This window comes from Ceratotherium simum, chromosome 12 (genome assembly GCF_057802395.1).
Source record: "Ceratotherium simum simum isolate JZ-2026a chromosome 12, ASM5780239v1, whole genome shotgun sequence".
Classification (NCBI taxonomy): domain Eukaryota; kingdom Metazoa; phylum Chordata; class Mammalia; order Perissodactyla; family Rhinocerotidae; genus Ceratotherium; species Ceratotherium simum.
In genome coordinates, this window is record NC_141911.1 from 12691774 (window position 1) to 12715003 (window position 23230).

Consider the following 23230-nt stretch of genomic DNA (forward strand, 5'->3'; position numbering starts at 1 on the left):
TTCCATCTGGCTGTTCCTGAATTATATCCTTTTGTAATAAACCGGTAATCTAGTAAGTAAAATGTTTCTCTGAGTTCTGTGAGCTGCCCTAGCAAATTAATGAAACTCAAGGAGGGGGTCATTGGAAACTCTGATCTATAGCTGTTTGGTCAGAAGCACAGGTGACAACCCGGACTTGTGATTAACATCTAAAGTGGAGGGGAAGCGTTTTGTAGGACTGACTCCTCAATATGTGGGATCTGATACTATCCCCAGGTAGACAGTGTTAGATTTAAGTTGAATCGTAGGACACCCAATCGGTGTAGGAGAATTTCTTGGTGGTGTGGAGAAACCCCACTCCGCATTGGAATTTGGTGCAGAATCTTAGTCGACGATCAGAAGTGGGATCAGAGTCAGAGTTGTACCAGGCAATTAGAGTTTTTCTAGCTATTTTCATTGCTATTGACTTCTAGCTTAATTATATAGGATTTAGAGAAAATACTCTTCTTGACCAAAACCATATGATATTTGTTGGGGTTTTCCTTTTGGCCCACCATAAGGTAGACTTTGGTAATCATCCATATGCAGATGAACCAAAGTGAATTTAGCCACTTTTGGATTTAGTATTCCCTCTCCTTATGTGTCTATTAGATCAAGTTTGTTAATTATATACTGAAAATCTTCTTAACCTGCAAAATTTATTGTCTACTCTTTCTATTACTATCGAGACAGAAGTGAGTCAAAAGTCTCCCTCTTGGAGATTATGGATTTGTCTATTTCCATATTTTTCCCTACATATTTGAAGTTGTATTAGTGGATACATACACATTTTGGATTGTTATATCTTCCTGATGATTTGCCTTTTATCATTACGAAATATTCCCTCTTATTTTTGGTAATGCTTCATGCCTTAAAGTCTATTATCAGATATTAAGAGAATTATACGAACTTAATTTGGTTAATATGTGCATGGAAAAGAATCTTTTTCAAGTTTTTACATCTCTATGTCTCTAGTTTTAAACTTATGTTTCTAATAAACAGCATAATGCTAGATTTTCTGCTTTATTCACTCTGATATATCTCAGTCTTTTACTTGGTTAATGTAATCCATTTTACACAGGCCTTATATCTTCCATAGTCTTATTTCTTTTCTATTTTCACATACCTGCATTATGTTTGTTTTCCTCCTCACTTGTCTATATTTGTAGTAATCAAATACCATTTATTATGCTTTTTCCCTTCAGTCAATTTCTTATATTTACATAATCTTATTATTATTTTAATGTTTACCCTAGAGATTGCAACATGCATCTTCAACATCACATAGTATAATCCATATAATTAATTTACCTCTTCCCGTTACTGCTAGAACTTAGACCTTTTAACTCTATTTACATACCTTCCAGACTTTGTGACAAATATGTTTGCATTTTGTTCTGCATATATTTATAATCCATAAGATACTATTAGTATTGTTTTGTACAGTTAATTTTAATTATTTTACCCACATATTTACTGTTTCTTGTGTACTTCACACACACCTGCACATTCATGTTTCTTTCTGGTATCATGTTTCCCCTGTCTAAAAAATGAAAAGTTAGTATTTCTTTGAGTGCTGACCTGCTGGTGATGATTTGTTTGCCAAAGGAAAGTTTTGGTCTCCTTCATACTTGAAGGTTATTTTCATAAGCTAAAGAATTCTAGTTTGGCAATTATATTTACTGAATAACATGTTATTCTATTATCTTCTTCATTTATTCATTTTATTAAGGTCAGCCATCTATCTTATTGTCATTCCTCTGAAGATGTGGATATTTTATCTCTGACTGTTCTTAAGATTTCTCACTGTCTGTGGTATTCAACAGTTTTACTATGATCTGCTTAGGTGTGTGTTTCTGTGTGTTTATTATGCTTGAAATTCATTGAGTTTCTTGAAGCAATGGGATGATGTGTTTCCTAACCTTTGGGAAATTCTCAGCCATTATATCTTTTTTATTCTATTCAACTGTCTTTATCTCCCTAGACTAGGACTGTATTTTAATGATTGTAGGCTTATCCTATTTTTAAGGCTTTTTTCTGTGTGTGTCAGTAATTGATTTTTTTCACGGACTTTTCTTCTGGTTAACCCAGTTAACTGCATGATGCAGTCTATAATTCAAACTTTTCACTGATTTTATGAATTTAGACACTTTATATTTCAGCTCTAGAATATATATTTGATAACATTGCACAGATACGAATTCTTTGGTGAAATGAATCTACCTTCTTCCACATAGTTTGTTCATTTTTCTTCCAGTTTCTCTAAAACAGTAATCATAGTGACTTTTTTGTTCATTATGATCTTTTCCACTATCTGGACTATCTTTCAGATGGCTTCTAGCTTCTCTTTTACTATCTTTGTTGTTATTTTTTTCTTATTATTGGCCATAATTTCTTCCTCTTAATATGGGTGATAATTTTTTATTGTATGCTAATGTTATATATAAAGAACTATAGAAGTTTCAGGGTCAAATTACCTTCAGCTCGAGAAATTTCTATCTTCCCTCTGTTTGGAAGATAGGGTGAGTGACTGATAACCTCAATACAATTAGGAATTGAGTTTGGTCAGAAAATAGTGTAGTTTTAGTAAGACATGTAGACCTTCCTAGACATTCTATTGAGATCCCATGTGACTATTTGCTCAGCTCTGAAAGCAAAGTGATTATGCTCTGATACTCAGATCTTCGAAACTCAGTCTCTAGTCTGTATTCCAAGCTCCTTCAAAATCAGGGAAATGTTTTAAAGGGAAGGAAGTATATGTCCTTGAGGTGAGCCCCTTTCCACTAGGTCTTTGCTTTCTAACTACAACAGATTGTAGATATTTCTTCCTTTAGAAGCTTCAACCTGTCTCCCCAGTCTCCCACAGAGGACCTAAGTTCAGCAAATGTGGTGGAGAAAACTGATTTTGAATTTTATGCCCTTAAGTATCTAATTTATCAATCTAGTCTCTTCTACACACTAAGAGGTTTTCAGGTTTCTCTTTCAACAGAGGCATTCTAACCGGGTGGGCCAAGCTTGATCATTAATCACGTTCCAGGGACCAATCATTTTTGTTTCAGAGGGAAAAAAGTACTGACAATTCAAAATTTTTTCCCTTCTCTGTAATTTGTAAGTCTTCTAATCTTCATTTCCTCCATATCTTTCTGATACTTTAAAAATATAATTTTTAAAAATTTATTTGGCATTGTATGGTGGTTGTTGTTTTCAGAAAAATCACTTGTTTACCAAGACCCACCTAGAATTGAAAGTATCTTCTTTATCTCATTTTATAACCAAAGGAACCCAGAAATTGAGAGACAACTGTTATTATCATCTTGTCCTTTCTTATTTTGTTGGAAACTTGCAGTAAAGTTAAGAAATTTTCCCAAGATGGTAAAGATAGCAAGGAGAAACTCAAAGGGAAAAACAAAACTTTTGATGCCTCCTCACGCCTATTTTCTTCATTATACTAAGATTAGTACTGTAACAGTCAGGATTCAGTCACAAAAAGAGAAAACACATCAGTGATTTTCGAGGGATAGAATTAAATATAAGGAATTGGATAAAAAGCTATTGAAGAACAGAACAAGGGAGATGTGCTATTAACTGCTTAGTAATGTGAAGAGGGTTACTAACTGCAAGAGGGTGATTTGATTTATGAAGCTGAGTAGCAAAGGGAAGACGTTGGGGTTACGTGAATCTAGAGGTTTGTAGGGTTGGCCCCGTGGATCTGAAAATCAGAACTCTGACAGTAGATAGTGCAGAAGATTTGGGATATTCGTAGAGAGCTCAAAGAGCTGGAACTTAGAACTCGGAGGGTAACATGGCAGATAGCTATGCTGGTATCTCTCAGGCTGACAATGAGGTTGGTCTGGAGTGGATGAAAAAAAAAAAGATATTGAAACTAAGTATAATTGCCAGTGTAAAATCTGTTATTGGGGTAACACTGACATACAGGAAGCAAACAGATCTCCCAGATTTCCAAACTCCCACTCATTCTCCTTATTGCAGATCCCTATAGGAAGAGGGCTTGTATAGCAGAAATGTGGTTCCTACAATGCAGAGTATTAAATGGGAGGAGGCTTTGGAGCTGAGAAGCAGTAGCTTAAAAACTGTTACACCACCCATGTGCCATGCCTTTTTCCAGAAAATATAGAAACAAATTTCATGAGAAATAAACCTTCTAATTGTTTAAAATAATGAAGAGTAAGTAGAAACATTCTAGGAATTACCTTTTTTAATGGATACCTATTTGGATACACCTTTTCGTATTGATTGGTTTCGTTTCCCACGTTGACTCTGAGATATTGACGTTCTAGATTGACTCTGAAATTTTTGACCTTCTTTTGCAGGTTGAGTCGGAACCTTTTGAATATTATTTCCATGTTGAATCTCAATATTTTGTTTTTCTTTGGATTGTAGTGCCTCAACATTTGCTTCTTTTTTAGGTTGAGCCTGAACTTTTTGCTCTTTTTTCTTAGGTTTTTTCTTCTTACAAAGCAAAAGAAGACAGCATAATAAAACAAGCAACCAAATAAGGAAAAATGCTAACACGTAAATCTTCTTAATCTTCTCTCTCCTAGGGGGTGGGCCACTGTCGATACTACCGCCACTGCCTCTTAGTAGGCAGTTGGGAGGGTCCCACAAATAGTTGCAATGGCAGTGATGTTTGTTGTTGCAGATCCCCCTCATATTACAGAACTTAGGTGAACAATCACTATCCAAGTGAGATAAATGGACGCACTTCCTGTGGATGCAGACATGTTCTGGGCCGCACTCAGTGCCATCTTTCACTTCACCAATGTCAGGTGTGGTCATCCCAAAATGGTAGTCTGTACCCCAGCATGTGATGCCATTGATATGAGCCCAATGCACAGTAGAATGATCACTCAAAAGGGGAATTTTTCTTACGTTCTCACACTGAACTCTCCCACACAGGCTATCCGAAATATTACATTTTACATATGAAGATTCATTGAAACCACAGTTACCAAAACGGTCACCTTTAGTGTTCACTTGCTTGTAACAACTGTGATTTGCACTCTTTGCCTCTTGGCCAAAAATCTGCCTACACTGTTCATCACGGTTATTACAGCTCTTTTCATAGCAGTAGGCACTGCTATTACAGGGAATTCCATCCTCCACATATACATCATCTGGACACATATGGGATGTTCCATTACACCACTCTGGAAGATCACATTCATTGACCTGCTTTCTACATACTCTCCCTGATGGTAAAAACTTGCAGTCCTTGCAACAAAGCCCAAAACTACAAGTAGACCCAAAACTCAGAGTGCAGTTTAACAGACAACAGGGGTCTTTTGAACAATGCTGTAAAGTTCCACAGTCACACTCCTCTTTTTCTTCAACAATACCATTCCCACAGCGCTTTAGTGGAAAGATATCCTTTGTGTGCACAGTGTAGAGCAAACATTTTGCCCGGTTTATAGAATATCCCCAAAAATAAGAATAACTACAGTTGCTAAATTTAGTTATTGGTGGATTATCATAACGCATTATACATTTAGAATGTGCACACTTACACGTATCAAGATCATGACTCATACCCAAATTATGACCTACATGATGAGCCGTTGCAATTCCAATAATGGACAAGGTTTTGTTTACCCAGGTAACAACTGCACAACTCAGGCGCAATTTACACAGTCCTTCAGTGAAGCCTAAACCACTTAATCCTCTTAATGTCTTATGTATAAAAAGATGTACAGTATCATGTGACAGGCGGGGAGTAAGATTGTCAGCCTTCCAATAGCAAAATAGTTTCAGAGATCTCTTTACATCATCTACTTCAACGTAGTTTTTTTCAGTCCAGACCTCCATACCAAATAACAACAACTTAAGACCCATTACCTCATAAATGGAATCCACTATATTTACAATAATACATAGATTTTCCTGCAACTTTGAGACATTCTTTTCAACATGAAGATAGAGACTATGGTCCACCACCACTGCCATTTCAACAAGGAAGTGATGGATCCACCATCCCTCATAAGAACTCTGCTTCAGAGTATAATTATGAGTCGCTTTAAACTCCAATTGGCGTACAATATCCTCTTGCATGAAATCAGATTCCATGGTTGGGAATTGGGTCTCCTCACTGTCCATCTTATATACCAGATGTTCAAATTTGGGAGAAAAATCCCTGGGCTTAATTTCATAAACAATGTTATTTATCTGTAACAATCCTTGAAAGCCACCAAAACAGGTACTGAGGGCAACCAGGGATTCCAAGTCCCCTTCCACATAACCATGATAGTGGCAGTCATTCTGAACAAAAGGCTGGTCTTCAAGGAGAGCACCCTGGTCTGTGTAGGTGAACACTGGGAGGTGTCTAGACAGCAAATGCTTCTTGACCCTCATGTGGACAACATGTTTCTTGCCCCCAAAATGCAGGCTATAAGAGAGCCTGTCTGGAGGTTTCATGCCTCTGCCAGTTCCAGGTAGCTTCAAGGGAATCACCACTTCTGGGGGACTGTGATATTGGGAGTTCTCAGCCCAGGTGTGTCCAGAAGAGGATAGAAACACTCCAAGCCAGAATATCAGGAGTATGATCCTCATGTACAACAAGGCTTCAGTCACAGTCATTATGAAGCCACCATGTGGAAACATTGGTCCAGAGAAGAAGGCAGAGAGGGCTGGGAGTCACAGATGATCTGAACCCTTATTCTGAGCTGGTCAGTATGTAGGACTAATCATTAAGGATGTCTTCTGGCAGAGTTGAACCATTAGAGTATCAGCCCTATAAGTAAAACAGAAATCAAGATGTAGATGGGGGTGATTATGAGAGAGCCTGGTGGGGAGAAAGAGAAAGGCATGCAATACAAGTGATTAGTGTGTTTTGATTAAGGAATGACTCAAAAAACTGCCTAGAACTTGCTCTTAAATATTGATAGGGCAGAGAGGCCTGGGGGTGTATAGAAGAATGAAAACTGATTATAGATTTATAGTTATTAAACCTGGATAACAGGCAAATAAAGGTTCCTTATACTATGCTCTCAATATATGCATATGTGTGAGCATTTCCACAATAAATAGTTAAAACAAATTATCTTAAGGGTAAGGTGACCATATATCTTAGATTGCTGGGATGATCTCAAACTACATACGTTAAATTTGCATAAGTAATGCTATCTCTTTTTTTTTGGTGAGGAAGATTTGTCCTGAGCTAACATCTGTGCCAGTCTTCCTCGATTTTGTATGTGGGTCACTGCTTCAGCATGGCTGACGAGTGGTGTAGGTTTGCACCCAGGATCCGAACCCATGAACCTGGGCAGCCAAAGTGGAATGCGCCAAACTTAACCACTATGCCACAGGGCTGGCGCCATAATACCTCTTTTTTACAACCTCAAGTGATAAATTACTTGATAACATTACCTAAGAGATGTATTTTAAATAAAATATTCATGTTATTTTTTAATATCTTTTACAGTACTTACCACCTACCTCCCTAGAGCAAAATGTTTATTTGGTTTTCTTTTCTCTTCCCTACATTACTCTCCTCATAGACTTGTCAGACTGGAAGTACACAAGAGCATTATTTGTATTTTCATAAATGTTAGTATCTCCCATAATGCCTAGCTTAATTCTTTTTTTTTTTTTTTTTCGTGAGGAAGATCAGCCCTGAGCTAACATCCATGCCAATCCTCCTCTTTTTGCTGAGGAAGACCGGCTCTGAGCTAACATCTATTGCCAATCCTCCTTTTTTCCCCCAAAGCCCCAGTAGATAGTTGTATGTCATAGTTGCACGTCCTTCTAGTTGCTGTATGTGGGACGTGGCCTCAGCATGGCCCGAGAAGCGGTGCATCGGTGCACGCCTGGGATCCGAACCCAGGCTGCCAGTAGTGGAGCACATGCACTTAACTGCTAAGCTATGGGGCCTGCCCCTAGCTTAATTCTTTATATAGTAAATAATGGTTGACTTGGCTTTTATTGTTCGTTGGACTATTACTCAAAAAGTGTTTACACCTGATTATATTTTTAATGTAGAACATTATTCAACACCTGTGGCCAATTTAGTTTTTGGAACAAGGTGGCATAGCTTCAGTTTTCTCTGATTAGTCCATCTAAATACAATTAATACCCTAGAAATAATTCAAAGGAAAACAAACAAACAAAACAAAAAACCTCTGAAAGATAAAAAGAAAAGACAGGCTGGCTAGAGACCTCTAGACTTGTGGAACAGCAACACGGTGAGTTCCCTGGGTTTTCTTTTAATCTATCATGCATATCCTAAACTGGGTGCTGGAGAAGTCTTTAATACAGAACAACCAGCAGGCATAGACAACAAAAACAAGAATAGTTTGCTCTCTCTCACTAAATGACAGAAAATGGAAAAGCTCAACAAAGAACCAGTAAGGTGCTCCATCTGCTCTTGAGGCAAGACACATGTGTGGTGATTCACTGAATCACCAACTGTCACCAGAGTGGCAACTTCAAGACTTATAGGCCAACCCAAAAGAAACTCCACAACTAGTTCACTGGTGGGCTGTTCAATCCACCTACGTTGGCAATATAATAGCCCTGGCAGGCCAGCCTAACCCTCTTTCAATATCCAGGTAACTAGCTAACTGATCTGCCTTCAGAGGCAGCAGTGAAATCCCAACAATATGACCCAACCTCAGCTCAACAGCTAGGGAAGGGAATGGGAGCCTATATAGACATGGTGGTACCATTCATAAAGCCTGATATCTCCCACTCCTCCTCCAAATGGTATAAGGAGACACAAGCCTGCTGGCTTCTGCTCCTCCCATCTCCAGATATGAACAGGGCCCAATGAGTCCGGGTAATCCAGGAAGGGCATTGGACTAGATTAAGCAGAAGAAAGGATCGGGGACTGGAAGACAAGTCATTGCTAATTATTCAGTCAAAGGAGAAAAAAGAAGAATGAAAAAGAATGAAGAAAGCAAGGGACTTATAAGACACCAACAAGAAGACCAATAAATACATGATGGAAGTCCCAGAAAAGAAGAGAGGAAGGACAAGAAAGCTTATTCAAAGAAATAATGGCTGAAAATTTCCCAAGTCTGAGGAAAGAAATGGACATCCAGATGCACAAAGCCCAAAATGTCTCAAATAAGAGGAATCCAAAGAAATCCACACCAAGACTCATTATAATCAAATTGTGAAAAGTCAAAGACAAAGAATTTTGAAAGTGGCAAGAGAAAGCAACATGTCACATAGAAAAGAACCACCATAAGACTATAAGTGGACTTTTCAGCAGAAATCTTGAAAGTTTGGAGGGAGTGGGATGATGTAGTCAAAATACTGGAAAAAAAAAAAATGTCAACCAAGCATAGTACACCTGGCAAAACTGTTCTTCAAAAACGAAGGTGATATAAAGACATGCCCAGACAATGCAAAATGATAGCATGAGTATGAAATATATATATAAATAATAGACAAAAACAGGATAGGGTATTACTATAATTGTGGTGGGTAAATCACTTTAATTCTAGTATAAAAGTTAAAAGATAGAATAAAACATATAACTAAAAATCATGTTAAAGGATACACAATAAGAGGACTTGTAAATTGTGACAACAATAACAAAGTGTGAGCTGAAAAGAAGTCAAAGTGTAGAGTTTTTGTATGCAATTGAACTTAAGTTGTTATAGGCTTAACATAGACTACCTTAACTATAAGATATTTATGTAAGCCCCAAAGTAACCACACACAAAAAATACCTATAGAGGTTACACAAAAAATTTAAAAAAAGAAAGGAACCAATGCATATTAATCTAAAAAAATCAACAAAACACAAAGAAAGACAACAAGAGAGGTAAAGACAGACAAAAGAAAAATAAGATTAATTGAAAACTAACAAAAAAGCAATGTTAAATTGTTCCTTATCAATAAAACTTTAAATATAAATGGATTAAACTCCCTAATCAAAAGACATATAGTGGCTGAATAAATTAAAATAAAAAAAGACTCAATTATATGCTGTCTAGAAAAAACTCATTTCCATATAAGGAAACACATAGGCTGAAAGTGAAGATTGGAAAAAGATATTCCATGTAAATGATAACCAAAAGAGAGCAGGAATGGCTACACTTATATCAGAAAGAATAGACTTTAAGTCAGAAACTGTCATAAGAGATACAGAACACTATATAATGATAAATAGATGAATACACGAGGAAGAAATATAAATATATATGCACCCAATATCAGAGAATCTAAATATATAAAGCAAAGATTGACAGAACTGAAGGGAGAAATAGATTCAAGACAATAATAGCAGGAGAGTTCAATACTCCACTTTCAATAAAGGATAAGACATCCAGATTGAATATCAACAAGGAAATAAAGGATTTGAATAGCACTATAGACAAAATCAATATAAAAGACAGACACAGAATATTCCACCCACGTGGAATGTGCAGCAGGATACACATTCTTCTCAAGTGCACGTGGATACTTCTCTAGAATAGATCACATATTCAGTCACAAAACAAACCTTAACAAATTTTTAAAAATTGAAATTATACCAGATATCTTTTGTAATTATAATGGAATGAAACTAGAAATCAAAGACTGAAGGAAAAGCAAAAAATTCACAAATAGGTTGAAATTTAAAAACACACGCTTGACAAGATTGTGTTAAAGAAGAAATAAAAAAGGAAATTAGAAGATATCTTGAGACAAACAAAAATGAAAATACACATACTAAAACTTATGAGATGCAGCCAAAGCAGTACTAGGAAGAAAGTTCATAACGATAGATGCTTACCTCAAGAGATGAGAAAAATCTCAAATAAACAACCCAACTTTACACCTCAAGGAACTAGAAAAAGAAGAACAAATGAAGCCAAAAGCTAGTAGAATGAGAGAAATAGTAAAGATCAGAGCAGAAATAAATGAAATAGAGACTAAAAAACAATAGAAAAGATCAATGAAACTAACAGCGGGTTCTTTCAAAAGATAAACAAAATTGACAAACCTTTAGCTAGGCTCATCATGAAAAAGAGAGAGAGGGCTCAAATAAATAAAATCAGAAATGAAAGAAAAGACTTACAACTGATACCACAGAAATACAAAGGATCATAAGGGACTACTATGAACTTATACATCAACAAACTAGATAACCTAAAAAAAAATTTCTAGAAATATACAACCTTCTAAGAATAAATCACAAAAAAAATACAATATAAACAGACCTATAACTAGTGAGGAAACCGAAGCAGTAATCAAAAACCTCCCAACAAAAAAAAGCCCAAGACCAGATAGTTTTACTAGATAATTCTACCAAACATTTAAAGAAAAATTAATACTAATCCTTTTCAAACTCTTTCAAAAAATTAAAAAGGAGAGAAGACTTCTAAACTCATTTATGAGGCCAGAATTATCCTGATAGTGTAGCCAAAGAAAAACACCACAAGAAGAGAAAACTATAGGCTGATGACTATAGATGCAAAAATCATCTACAAAATACTAGCAAACCAAATCCAAAAGCACATAAAAGAATCATACACCATGATCAAGTGGGATTTATCCCTGAGATTCAAGGGTGGTTCAACATATGAAAATCAGTTAATGTGATATACCACGTTACCATAATTAAAGACAAAATCATGTGATCACCTAAAAAGATGCAGAATTCAACACCCTTTCATGATGAAAACTCTGATAAAACTAGCAATAGAATGAAATTATCTCAGCATAATAAAGACTATATCTGCAAAGCCCTCACTTGGAGAGGACGAAATATCAAGGAAATTTTGGCATGGACCAAATGTTTTATGGACATTTTGGACAGGACCAAATGTCTGCTAATCCAAGAGTACAGGACCAAATGTCTGCTAATCCAAGAGTATTCAGATATGCTATAAGAGAAGCCATAAAGCACGTCCTTTAGGTGAAAGTTCTAGACTTAATAAGGAAAGAAAAATAAATCATATGCTCAAGTTGCTAAGATCTATGATAAAAACAAATTTTCTATACCTGAAATTGTGAAGGAGAAAAAATAAATTTGTGCTAGTCTTGCTGTTGCACCTCAAATATGTATATATAGGAAAAAACATGGTATATATAGGGTTAGGTACTATTTGTGTTTTCAGGGTCTACTGGGGATCTTGGAATGTATCCACTGTGGATAAGGGGAACTATTGTACAAAAATGTCTCAAAACGGACTAAAGACCTAAAAGTAACAGCTGAAAATATTACACTCCTAGAAGAAAACATAAGAAAATTGAATTTGGCAATAATTTCTTGGATATAACACAAAAAGCACAGGCAACAAAATAAAAAATAGACAAATGGAACTACACTAAACTTGAAAATCTCTGCATGTCAAAATAAATAATGAACAGAGTGAAAAGGCAACCTATTTATTGGGAGAAAAAAATTGTGAATACATTTCATACTTTTAATATGGGATGAATATTCAGAATGCATAAGGAATTTCTACAACTCAACAACAACCACAAAAATAACCCTATTAAAAAACAGGCAAAAGTCGTCAGTTAGATATTTCTCCAAAAAAAGGTGTACAAATGGCCAATAAGCAGATGAAAAGAAGCTCAACATCACTAGTAATTAGAGAAATGCGAATCAAAATCACAGTGAGATATCACCTCACATCTATTAGGATGACCACTATCAAAAGAACAGAAAATAGTAAGTGTTGACAAGGATGTGGAGAAGTTGGAACCCTTGTGCACTGTTGGTGGGAATGTAAAATAGGGCAGCCATTACGGAAAACAGTATGGAGGTTTCTTAGAAAATTAAAATTAGAATTACCATATGATCCAGCAATCCTAATTGCTAGATAGATATATATCAAAAAAACTGAAAACATGATCTCAAAGAGATATTTGCACACCCATGTTCATCACAGCATTATTCAAACTAGCCAAGAGGTGGGAGCAACCCAAATGTCCATCACAGATTTTAGGCATGCAATGGAATATTATGCAGCCTTTAAAAAGAAGGAAAAACTGTCACATGCTACAACATGGATGAACCTCAAGGATACTATGCTAGTGAAATAAGCTAGTCACAAAAGGACAGATACTATATAATTCCCCTGAAGAAATATTGAAAGTAGTCAAATCATGTGAATATACTTAACACTAATGCATTATATTCTTAAAAATAGGCAGATGGTAAATTTAATGTTATGTTTTCTTACAATAATTTTTTAAAACCTTATAAAATCAGTTATAAGAATCATCACCAAATGTTTTTTAAAAAATTTTTTATAGAAACAAATATCTTGCATTTTCAGTCTTGGCAATTGAAACTCATTTTGATCTAGCTATACCAACATTTCATGCAAGATCTGATCGATATGTAAATACAATACACAGTGGTTGAAAAAAATCCAAAAATAATTCTAGGTAAAGACATCTTGTGGACACTCAAAACACTCCAAAATAGCCCTCTACCTATTAAAAATAATGAGATGCCTCAATCTTCAGTGCAGTCATTTTCTTTTCTCTGTGTTTCAGTTTAGATGGATCAGAGTGCAGACATGGAGTAAGGCCTTATTAAGTTGCTTTATTTCTTACTCTTAAATAGTCAGAAATTAGTGTGACAGCTAGGTTACATGAGAGTTTGTTCCTAAAATGTTAGGATTTAGGGCAGCTTGACACCACATATCTCAAAGAAGAAGCAGGAATCAAGTTGACCATGAAAATCTGGGGACATTTTATCCAACTGGGTGCAGATTTGTGGGTAAACAGGAATAAGTAATAGGTTAAAGTACCCAGATAAAAGTAATAGGAAGCTTTGAAATAAGACTATCATTTGTATTAAAATAATACTCAGCATTATGCTCATTAAAGAGTACGAACTCAATAGTTGATTAACAACCCATATGTTAAAGGTATTCATAACATAGATGAGACAAACAATTGAAGAGAGCAAGTTTTTCCTGTTGAGCTATTTGTTCAAAAGATGTTGAAAAGGTTGTGATCCTTCTTGTCATAAGAGTGCAATTAATCAGGTGCTAATTTGATTATCATATATGAAGCCATTGTTGCATTCACAATGCGTTTCATCATTAATGATCTAAAAGAGAAAATAGTTTAAATATTATTTTTGTGTTTGTGCACATGCAAAGAGAGGAAAAAATAACTTTAGCCAACATGGAAAAGTAGATCAATCTTGCATATTTGGCTGTGCTGATTTGCAAAGCACCATGTTACATATATGAAAAAATGAATTTTAGGAAGTAATTCATTTTCTGAAGAATCTACGTTCTTTGTGTAATTAATTCAATCAAATCAACATTTTATGGAGAGTTGGTAGTGTGATAAGCATGTAATCTAGAGCCAAACTTCCTGGGCTAATTACCTAAGCTGTGTGCAACAGTGTTTTCATCTGTATAACAGAGATCTTGTGAAAATTGAGTTAATACATGAGTCATGTTCACTACAATGGTTAACACCAATAAGTGTTTTCTATTGTCATTACTACTGCTACTACTACCATGACCATGATATGCACAGACTGAGTATACTGAACACAAAGCCATGGTATTCTACAGCCCTAACTCATTTTCACACACCCACCGCCCACTCCCATTTTTTTAAAAATAGGAATTTAGAGAGATTTAGCTATGGGCATATTTTCCTAGTTGAGGCTTATATGCCACAATAAATAAAAATATATCTTTAGAGATTTGGAATAAATATTTATGAACATGTTAAACAAAAACTCAAGTAAATATATCTTAATGAGAGTCAATTGATTACTGAATGCAGCATGTACAGATGTTGAAGAAGCAACAGTCAATGTAGCTTCAGAGAACTTCACGGAGTTGGAAAGATGTGTGCTTAACTTTGAATGGTGGAACGACCTTTGAAGAATGAGACGTTGAATAGCAATAGGGAGGGGGTGGGAGAAGGTTTCTAGGTAAGAGAAATGACTTAAAGTACAAAGCGGTTGCTGAAGAGAATGATGAGTCTATCTTAGAGGTAATTGGCTGTAGCGTGGGGAGTGAGACTAGATTATGATGTGCCTTAAGAAATGGTCTAAAGCAGCAATACTTTGTCCTGAGTACAATAGGGAAGAACCTATTGTTTCTAAATAGAGAATATCATAATCAAGTGCATTTTAAGGAAACTCAGGGAGAAGGTCTAATTTCAATTGCTGAGTTTTGAAAATTGAAGGAAGGAGACCATTAAAGAGGAGAGTGGAATAATCAATTCCTGAAATCAAAGCTGGCTCCTTTTGGTGTTTTCCAAGGTAATTGTGTATGGAAAGGTAGAAAAGTAAGAAATAGTAAAGGCTTATGCTGAATGAAGTTTAACCTTTAGGTTTTGAACCTGTACACTTGATAAGCACATTTGACATTTGCTCTTTTCATAAAATGTGTGGAGAATAAAATTGATCTGAGGTTCTTTAAATGAGTGTAATTACAACACAAGACAATTTACGTTTCACATCAAGTTTTGAAGTCTTATACAGCTGAAGCATTTGGTATTTACTTTTCTGTTTAATTTTAAATTGGCTTGTGTTTATTGCACCTAATAATTTAAAAACGCTTAATGATCTGGATAAAACAACAATTGCTTATTGACGGCTGCCATAAGCTGATGAGAGCTGCAATGTTGATCTCCCCTGAAGGCAGGCATTAGTTTTCTCCAAAGAATAAGGGAAGGGAAAATCATCTTTCCATCTATATAGTCACTGTGTACCACAGCATTCTCTTGTATTTAAACAGAAGAGTCCAGTCTTTTTTTGTTCGTTTGTTTAATATCCATCCCCTCTTCCTTCCTCATCTCCCTAACATCACAGAATATGAGTTATTCTGTGACAGGAGTAGGGGTGGTTTTTCCTGATCAGACGGTTCATGGTTTGATGAGCCAGATATTCAACACATTCAGCTCAAAGTAAATACCAAATCACTTAATACTACACCACTTCATACTCTGTTCTTTGATTCACATTTACAAAATATAACAAGTATCTGCCTGATGAGCAATAATATTTGGCTATATTAAGCCATTTCAGATATCATACTTTGAGAAAAATGCCTGTCATTAACATACATTTCATATAGCTTTATTTTCTTTCATTTTTCTTTTTAAATCTTTTTTCTATAATTATAGCAATCTAAAATATATATATATACTGAAATATAAAATGCATATCTATGGTCGTATATCGAGTGATATTAAAAATGACATTTTTTTAATAATTAGAAAGGAGCTAAATAATAACACGCTATCCAACCCCACTCATTCATAAATACAAATGTGTAACTTACATAAAACAGAAGATCATCCCAATTTTCAGAGCTACTCTGGATTCAGTTTTAATTACTTACCCTCTGACTTCCTTGAGCTTCAATTTAGTCTGTAAATTAGTAGACTCAGTTTGGAGTCAATTGGGATATTTATTTATTTATTTATTTGTTTGTTTGTTTGTTTATTTATTTATTTTTTTATTATTCTTAGGAATAACTGCTCTTATATTACTGTATTTTTTTTCTATCTACTATTGGCAGTGGTTCTTTAGCTCTTATGTTTTAAACAATTCTTTTTTAATCAGCCTTCTCAAGCAATTGTTATTTTGTTAAATATTAGGTCTACTAATTAGCATCTTTATCCACCTAGTAATTTAATGTTGTGTGTGTAACTTTAATGTGTGTGTGGATATGAAATATGTGACTGTGATATGCATAGTGATATCCAACAACATAAGTAACTGTTTTAATATTCTGTGTTGTTTTCTTCATTCTGAAAAGTTTCATGTAAATGTCTTCAATGACAAACTCTGTTTGCCTTAAGAACATAGTTTATTACTCTTGGAATTAAGAACCACTTCCTAACATCCTCGTGAAACAAAATATTTATAAGAATGTGCAGAAATAATGATCTTTTGGCAAACAATAAAGCAGACATAAGAGTCAGAATTCTAGAACACAAAAATGTGTCAAGTTGTTCACTGGAGAAGTTATATTTGTCATTTTGATTGACTATCAGGAATAAACATCCATTTCTAAAAGAAGTTCTAATATGCAGAACTTTATTAATTCAACCCTATACACATGAGAAATTTGTATATGGTCACATATATAATTGTTACAGAATGCCTTCAATTTCACCATTCTTCAAATGGCTCTTCTTCCACGTTGACTTATTTTCTGAGTTATAATGTATATATTTTTGAAATATACATATTTCATATTTTAAATGAATTTAAAATGTTCATTAAAGTTTAATCCCTCTTTACTTGCATCAACCACTTTGATGAAAAATTAATTTCTCACAATAGAGGCTGAGAAGTCAAAGATCAGGATTCCAGCATGGTCAGGTTTTGGTGAGAGTTCTTTCCTGGCTCAAATATGGCTGCTTTCTCAACCATATCCTTACATGGCAGAGAGAGAGAGAGAGCAAAATTCTCTGGTGTCTCTTCTTAAAACAGCACTCATCCCATGAAGCCCCATCCTCATGACCTCATCTAAATCTAATTACCTCCAAAAGGCCGCATCTCCAAATACAATCACATTGGAGGTTAAGACTTCAACATACGAATGTAAGTCTTAATTCATTCCAGCATCAACTCTCAAGTCCAAAAGTCCCATCTAAGTATTATCTAAATCAGATATGGATGAGACTCTAGGTATGATTCATCTAGAGGCAAAATTCCTCTTCAGCTGTGAAGCTGTAAAACTAGATAAGTTATGTGCTTCCAAAATACACTGGTGCAACAGGCACAGGATAGACATTCCCATTTCAAAAGGGAGAAATTAGAAGAAAGGGGTGACAGGTCTCAAAGCAAGTCCAAAACCTAGCAAGGCAAATACCATTAGACTGTATCACTTGAGAATAAACCTCTTTGGCTCCACATTGTATACTCTGGACCCAATAGGGCAGCAGTTCCACCTTCAGGAGCCACTGTGGTGGGGGGTCACACCCCTGTGGCACTGTTGAGTGACAGTCAAGCCACCATCGCTCAGGGCAGTCCCTCCCCCATTGCTCGCTGGCCAGCAGTGCCAATCTTTGAACCTGAGATGAAAGCAGTATTGTGCCTGGGCTCACGTATTCTGAGCCTGAGGTGGGAGTGGCAGCCCTGATGATCTCTGAATTGATTTTGGGGTCATTCTTTGCATGCTTTGAAATATAGCGTATGTTTGTGGCTGAATAGCTCTATGGTTTGGTCCTGTAGGCGTGAGAAGCCCAGAGCCTTTCTTTATTATGTCCTGTTTCTGTCCCCTTCAGTTTAAACCAGCAGTGTTCCTGCTGGGATGGCTGATTAGGTCTAAGGTTCACTCTCATACAAATCTCCTTATCAAACTTGGTCAGCCACACCCTTAATATTCTCTTCTGAACACAATTTCTTATTTTTTGCAATATGGATAGGCTGAGAATATTCTAAATCTTTAAGTTCTAGTTCCTTTATTCTTAACAATTCCATCTTCAATTCATTCCTCTATTCTCACATTTTACTATAAGCCGTCAGGGGAAACCAAGCAACTCCTTCAACACTTTGCTTAGAAATCTCCTCAGCTAAATATCCAGTTTCGTTGCTTGCAAGTTCTACCTTCCAGAAGACACTAGAACACAAAGACAATTTAGCTAAGTTCTTCGCTACATTATAACAAGGATCACTTTTACTCCATTGCCCAATAACATGTTCCTCATTTCTGGCTGAGACTTTATCAGAATGGCTTTTACCATCCATACTTCTACCAACATCCTGTACATAATTATTTATGTCTTCTCTAGGAAGATGGAAGCTTTCTCTACACCTCTCTGCTTTCCTTTCTGAGCCTTTATCAAAATCACCTTTAAAATTTCCGTCATATGAGTATTGACTTTTTCTAGCATGCCACTCAAAACTCTTCAGCGTTTACCCATTATCCAGTTCCAAAGCTGCTTCCACATTTTTAGGTATTTTTTACAGTAGCAGTCCACTTCTTAGTACCAATTTTTGTCTTAGTCAATTTGGGCTGCTCTAACAAAAATACCACATACTAGGTAACTTAAAAAACAAACATTTATTTCTCACAGTTCTGGAGGCTGGGAGGTCTGAGATCAAGGAGCTGAAAGATTCAATTCCTGCTTAGAGTCCACTTCCTGGTTTTCAGAAAATTTCCTTTACACTGTATCCTCACATGGTGGAGAGAGAGAAAGCCCTCGTCTCTTCATCCCTTATAAGGGCTCTACCCTCATGGCCTCATCTAATCCTAATTACTTCCTAAAGCCTCCACCTCCAAATACTATCACTTTGGAGATTAAAACTTTAACATATGAATTTTGCAGAGATACAAACATTCAGTCTATGGCACTCTTAGTGCTTTCTCAGTAAATGAAAATTTAAATCAATAGTGCATGTAAAATGTAAAGCACGGTTCCTGATATTTAGTTAGCATACCAGTATTACCCAGAATGTGAATTTACAATTATAACAGGGAAAGGGCAAAAATAAAAAGTCTTGTTGACTATGTGTTCTTGAAGGCCATATGTATTTTAAGGAAACTGAATAAATAGAGTATGTAATACATAGATTGCATACTAATAGGTTTCGGTTTGATGAAATGTAATTCAGCCATGAATATGGTTTTCAAAAAATATTTCTAGTATAGTTCTATTTTTACACATATAAATTTTTTCTGTGTACCATGCACAGAAAATGCTGTCATGAGATAAATTTTTCTTTAGGCAATACACATTAACTAGCCATTAGGTCTTATATAAATTTTAATACACGGAAATTTTAAAACACAATGTCAATTCTATATGTAGTTACTTTCAGAGAAAAAACATTTCGTAGCAATCTTGTGCACCCCTTTTAATTCAGAGCTCTCTTCTACATATAAGTAGTTGTGTACATCAAAGTATTCCAAAATTTTGTGATCCAGAGTCTTTTGTTCTTGGACAAGTTATAGAATCTTCCTATCATTTAGTTAGGATATTGGACTAGATGCTTTCCAATTTTCACACTACTTCTACATATTTACTTTTATATATAAGAAATATATAGTCTCTGTTCTCAAGAACTTTACATTTTGCCTGAAGAAATTAGAAAATGCAAAATATAGTATTAACTATAGGTGCAGAACTGAGCTAGATTCTAGAGACATAGAAAAGAGTTTTACAATGAGTATCTTTGAAGAGCTCAAATGATAGTAGGGTAAAAAAACGTAAACAAACTGTCACCCAAGGAAGTCCCTAAAACATTTTTCATGTCTAATGCTTTGTTTTTAAGTTGTACTTGCTTATAGGAACCAAGGCAGAAGGTTGCCAGATGGCCAAACCGCAGAACCAGTCCAAACCAGAAAGGTCCAGGATGTCAATGGGGTGCCATATGCAAAAGGAAACGTGTGCAAAAGGTGCTTTGTGCAAGAAGGGAAGATCTGCTCATGCCCCAAATGCCCCCACCTCGAGTGAAGACTTGGAGACCCCCTTCATATCCCACAAGAATGTTGTTCACCTTCCCTTCAGTGAGAAGGTGTTTTAGAGCACGAGCTCTGCCTCCTGCATTTCTTGATCAATGAATCAAGTTTCTGCTCTACTATTCCAAACCCGGTCTAGTTCTATTGGGGCTGGCAGCTCCAAGCAAGAAAGGTCCCACTTGTGAGTCGCTGGTCCCTTAGGGATCGGTATCAATCACAATCAGTGTGATCAGTGCTGTGGTAGCTCCAGATTTTCTATAAAGGAGAAGCTTAGATCAGAAAAGGGTGGTTGCCCACAACACTATATGCACATTAGGTGTCCTGACTTTACCATGCAGTCAGTCTGCACACAGTTCTTCCGTTCCAACCTGAAGTATGTATTTTCCATTCACACTGAGGGTGAGTGAGTAGATATTGGGAACACACTTAAAGTGAAAAACCAGAGGCCCAAAATAGCATCACTTGTGCTAAAGCCTGTGATACCAAACCTAAATTTAATTCGTAACTTAATTGCAGTTTGGACCTTCCCCAGAAATGTAATCTTAATCAACCAGCCTGGAATTTTCTGGTCAGTACCAATGAGGTAATTTGTCATGTGGGCCCTTTCCAGCCCCCAGAGGAAGAAGAAACAATCTGCATGATAGGACCCTTGCTGGTTCCCTTCCCCTCAAAGAAAAGATGTCCTGACCCCAAATAATCTTTTCTTTCTTTTGCTAATAACTTCCTTGCCCCACCCTCTTTCCTATAAAAACCTTCCATTTTGTATAAGTATCTCTCTGCTTGCTAGATGCTTCAATCGATTCATGAATTGTTGAATAAAGCCAATTAGATTTTCAGATTTACTCTATTGAATTTTTGCTCTTTACCAACATTTATAGGTATTCAATTTACGTATCATTATCAATTCTAGCTCACTGCCCACTTTTTTTTCTCTTTCTTCAAACTTTCTGGAACTCTAAATGGAACTGTGGTTTCCATTGCCACTTAGACTTCCTTGAACATTTTGGTTATAGCATTATGATTCCATATGTATTCTCTCTTTCAAAAATTCATTAATTTGATATCTTTAAACTCTTTTGGTCCTAACTACTAGTGCTGTTTTAAATATATTCTCATGTGTCTGTATCTGGCATTCCATTTGCATTTCAGAAGGTCTGAGTCTCCCATTTTGAATTACTGTATTTCTTCCGTTTTTTTCTTTCTTTCTTTTTCTTTTCTGGTGAGGAAGATTGGCCCTAAGCTAACATCTGTTGCCAATCTTCCTCTATTTGCTGAGGAAGATTGGCTCTGAGCTAACATCCATGCCCATCTTCCTCCATTTTGTATGTGGGATGCCTCCACAGCATGGCTGGACAAGTGGTGCGTCGGTCTGCACCAGGGATTTGAACCTGCGAACCCTGGGCCACTGAAGCAGAGTGGGCAAACTTAACCACTACACTACTGGGCTGGCCCATTTACTGTATTTATTTAGGTTGTGTGTATGTGTGTGTTTTGACTACCACATTAAATTTTGAACTTTTTGAGGGCAGAGAAGAGATTAGGCATGTGACTATGGATCCAATCAGTTATCTCAGCAGAAGCCAGGAATACAGATGAGTTACCCAAGAAAGATCTGTGGAGAGCCCTTGTGTCTAATGGTGTGGATTCCCTTAGCATTCAAAGAAAAAAATCAAGGTTTTTGAGAATGTTATATCAGCAGTAACACTATTATCTTCGGCTAAAGGGGACAGAGATTGAATGAAATGAAGAAAAGCTGTCAGACTTCTGGGATTCCAAAAGCAGGCAACAGGCTTCCCTGAGGGTGTGAGCACTGCTGTAGCTAAGGGTCAGGAGGGCAGAGCCACCCTAGCAATAGAATAGTTTCTGTTTTAGAATCCCCTCAGCTGTTTGCCCTGCTCTAGCCATTCAGCAGCTTCCCGTGCACCAGGCATTGTGCTGTGCTCTTGATATGTAAGGCAAATGATATTAGCACATACTACTGAAGTTAGACCTTTAAACACAATGTCACATACAATTTCATACATAAATACAAATAATACGTATTTCCTCATGTTAACTTGAGAAATATAATTTTAAACAAATAAGCCATTACACAAAGCCTTTCTATGAGAGAAGATATTTGTACTTTGTTTTGAAAGATACATGGAATTTCTTAGTTAAATAATCAGAAAAGGTTATTCCTAAGGGAGAGATAACAAAATGCTCAAAAGGCAAGAGAGTGAAATAGTAAGAAGTGTGTTTCGAGAATGGCGTTTTTTGCGTTGGCACATGTTTTGACGCAGAGAATGATAGAAGATGCGGTCTAAAATAGGTAGATGTCACGAAAGACCATCTATTCATGCCAAATAACTTGTGTAAAGACATCTTGGCAAGTGGATATAAACTTTTTTGGGTACCAGGCATTTTTCAAAACTTCAATAAACTCTATAAAAACACCACAGAATGTATGTATGTATATGTATATATGTATGTGTGTATGATTTATAATTCTATGAGGGCACTTTAGAGTTTATAAAATCTATGTAATTAGTCTTGTTATGGAGTGAATGTTTGTGTCTCCCTAAAATTCGTATGTTAAAATCCTAACCCCTAATGGGATGGTATTAGGAACTGGGGCCTTTAGGAGGTAATTAGGTTGTGAGGGTGGAGCGCTTATGAATGGGATTATTGCCACTATAAAGGGGCCCCAGAGAGCTCTCTTTCTTTTTTCACCTTGTGAGGACACAGCAAAAGATGGCTGTCTATGAACCAGGAAGCGGGCCCTCACCAGACACCGAATCTGCTGGCACTTTGCTTTCCGATTTCCCAGCCAGGAAAATGGTGAGTAATAAATGTTTATTGTTTAAGCCAACCAG

General features: G+C 36.1%; 1 protein-coding gene across 1 annotated transcript; it reads right to left on the reverse strand.

Annotated features, from left to right (window-relative positions):
- Positions 1–4245: 4245 nt before the first annotated feature.
- On the reverse strand, positions 4246–6633 carry LOC101392631 (disintegrin and metalloproteinase domain-containing protein 29). Its single transcript, XM_014789888.2, has one exon. It carries the CDS (start codon positions 6631–6633, stop codon positions 4246–4248), a length of 2388 nt encoding a protein of 795 aa, XP_014645374.2.
- Positions 6634–23230: the final 16597 nt, after the last annotated feature.

What these genes read in the sequence shown, in the direction of transcription:
- LOC101392631 (XM_014789888.2), bottom strand. Translation starts at nt 6,633, where the DNA reads ATGTTTCCACATGGTGGCTTCATAATGACTGTGACTGAAGCCTTGTTG.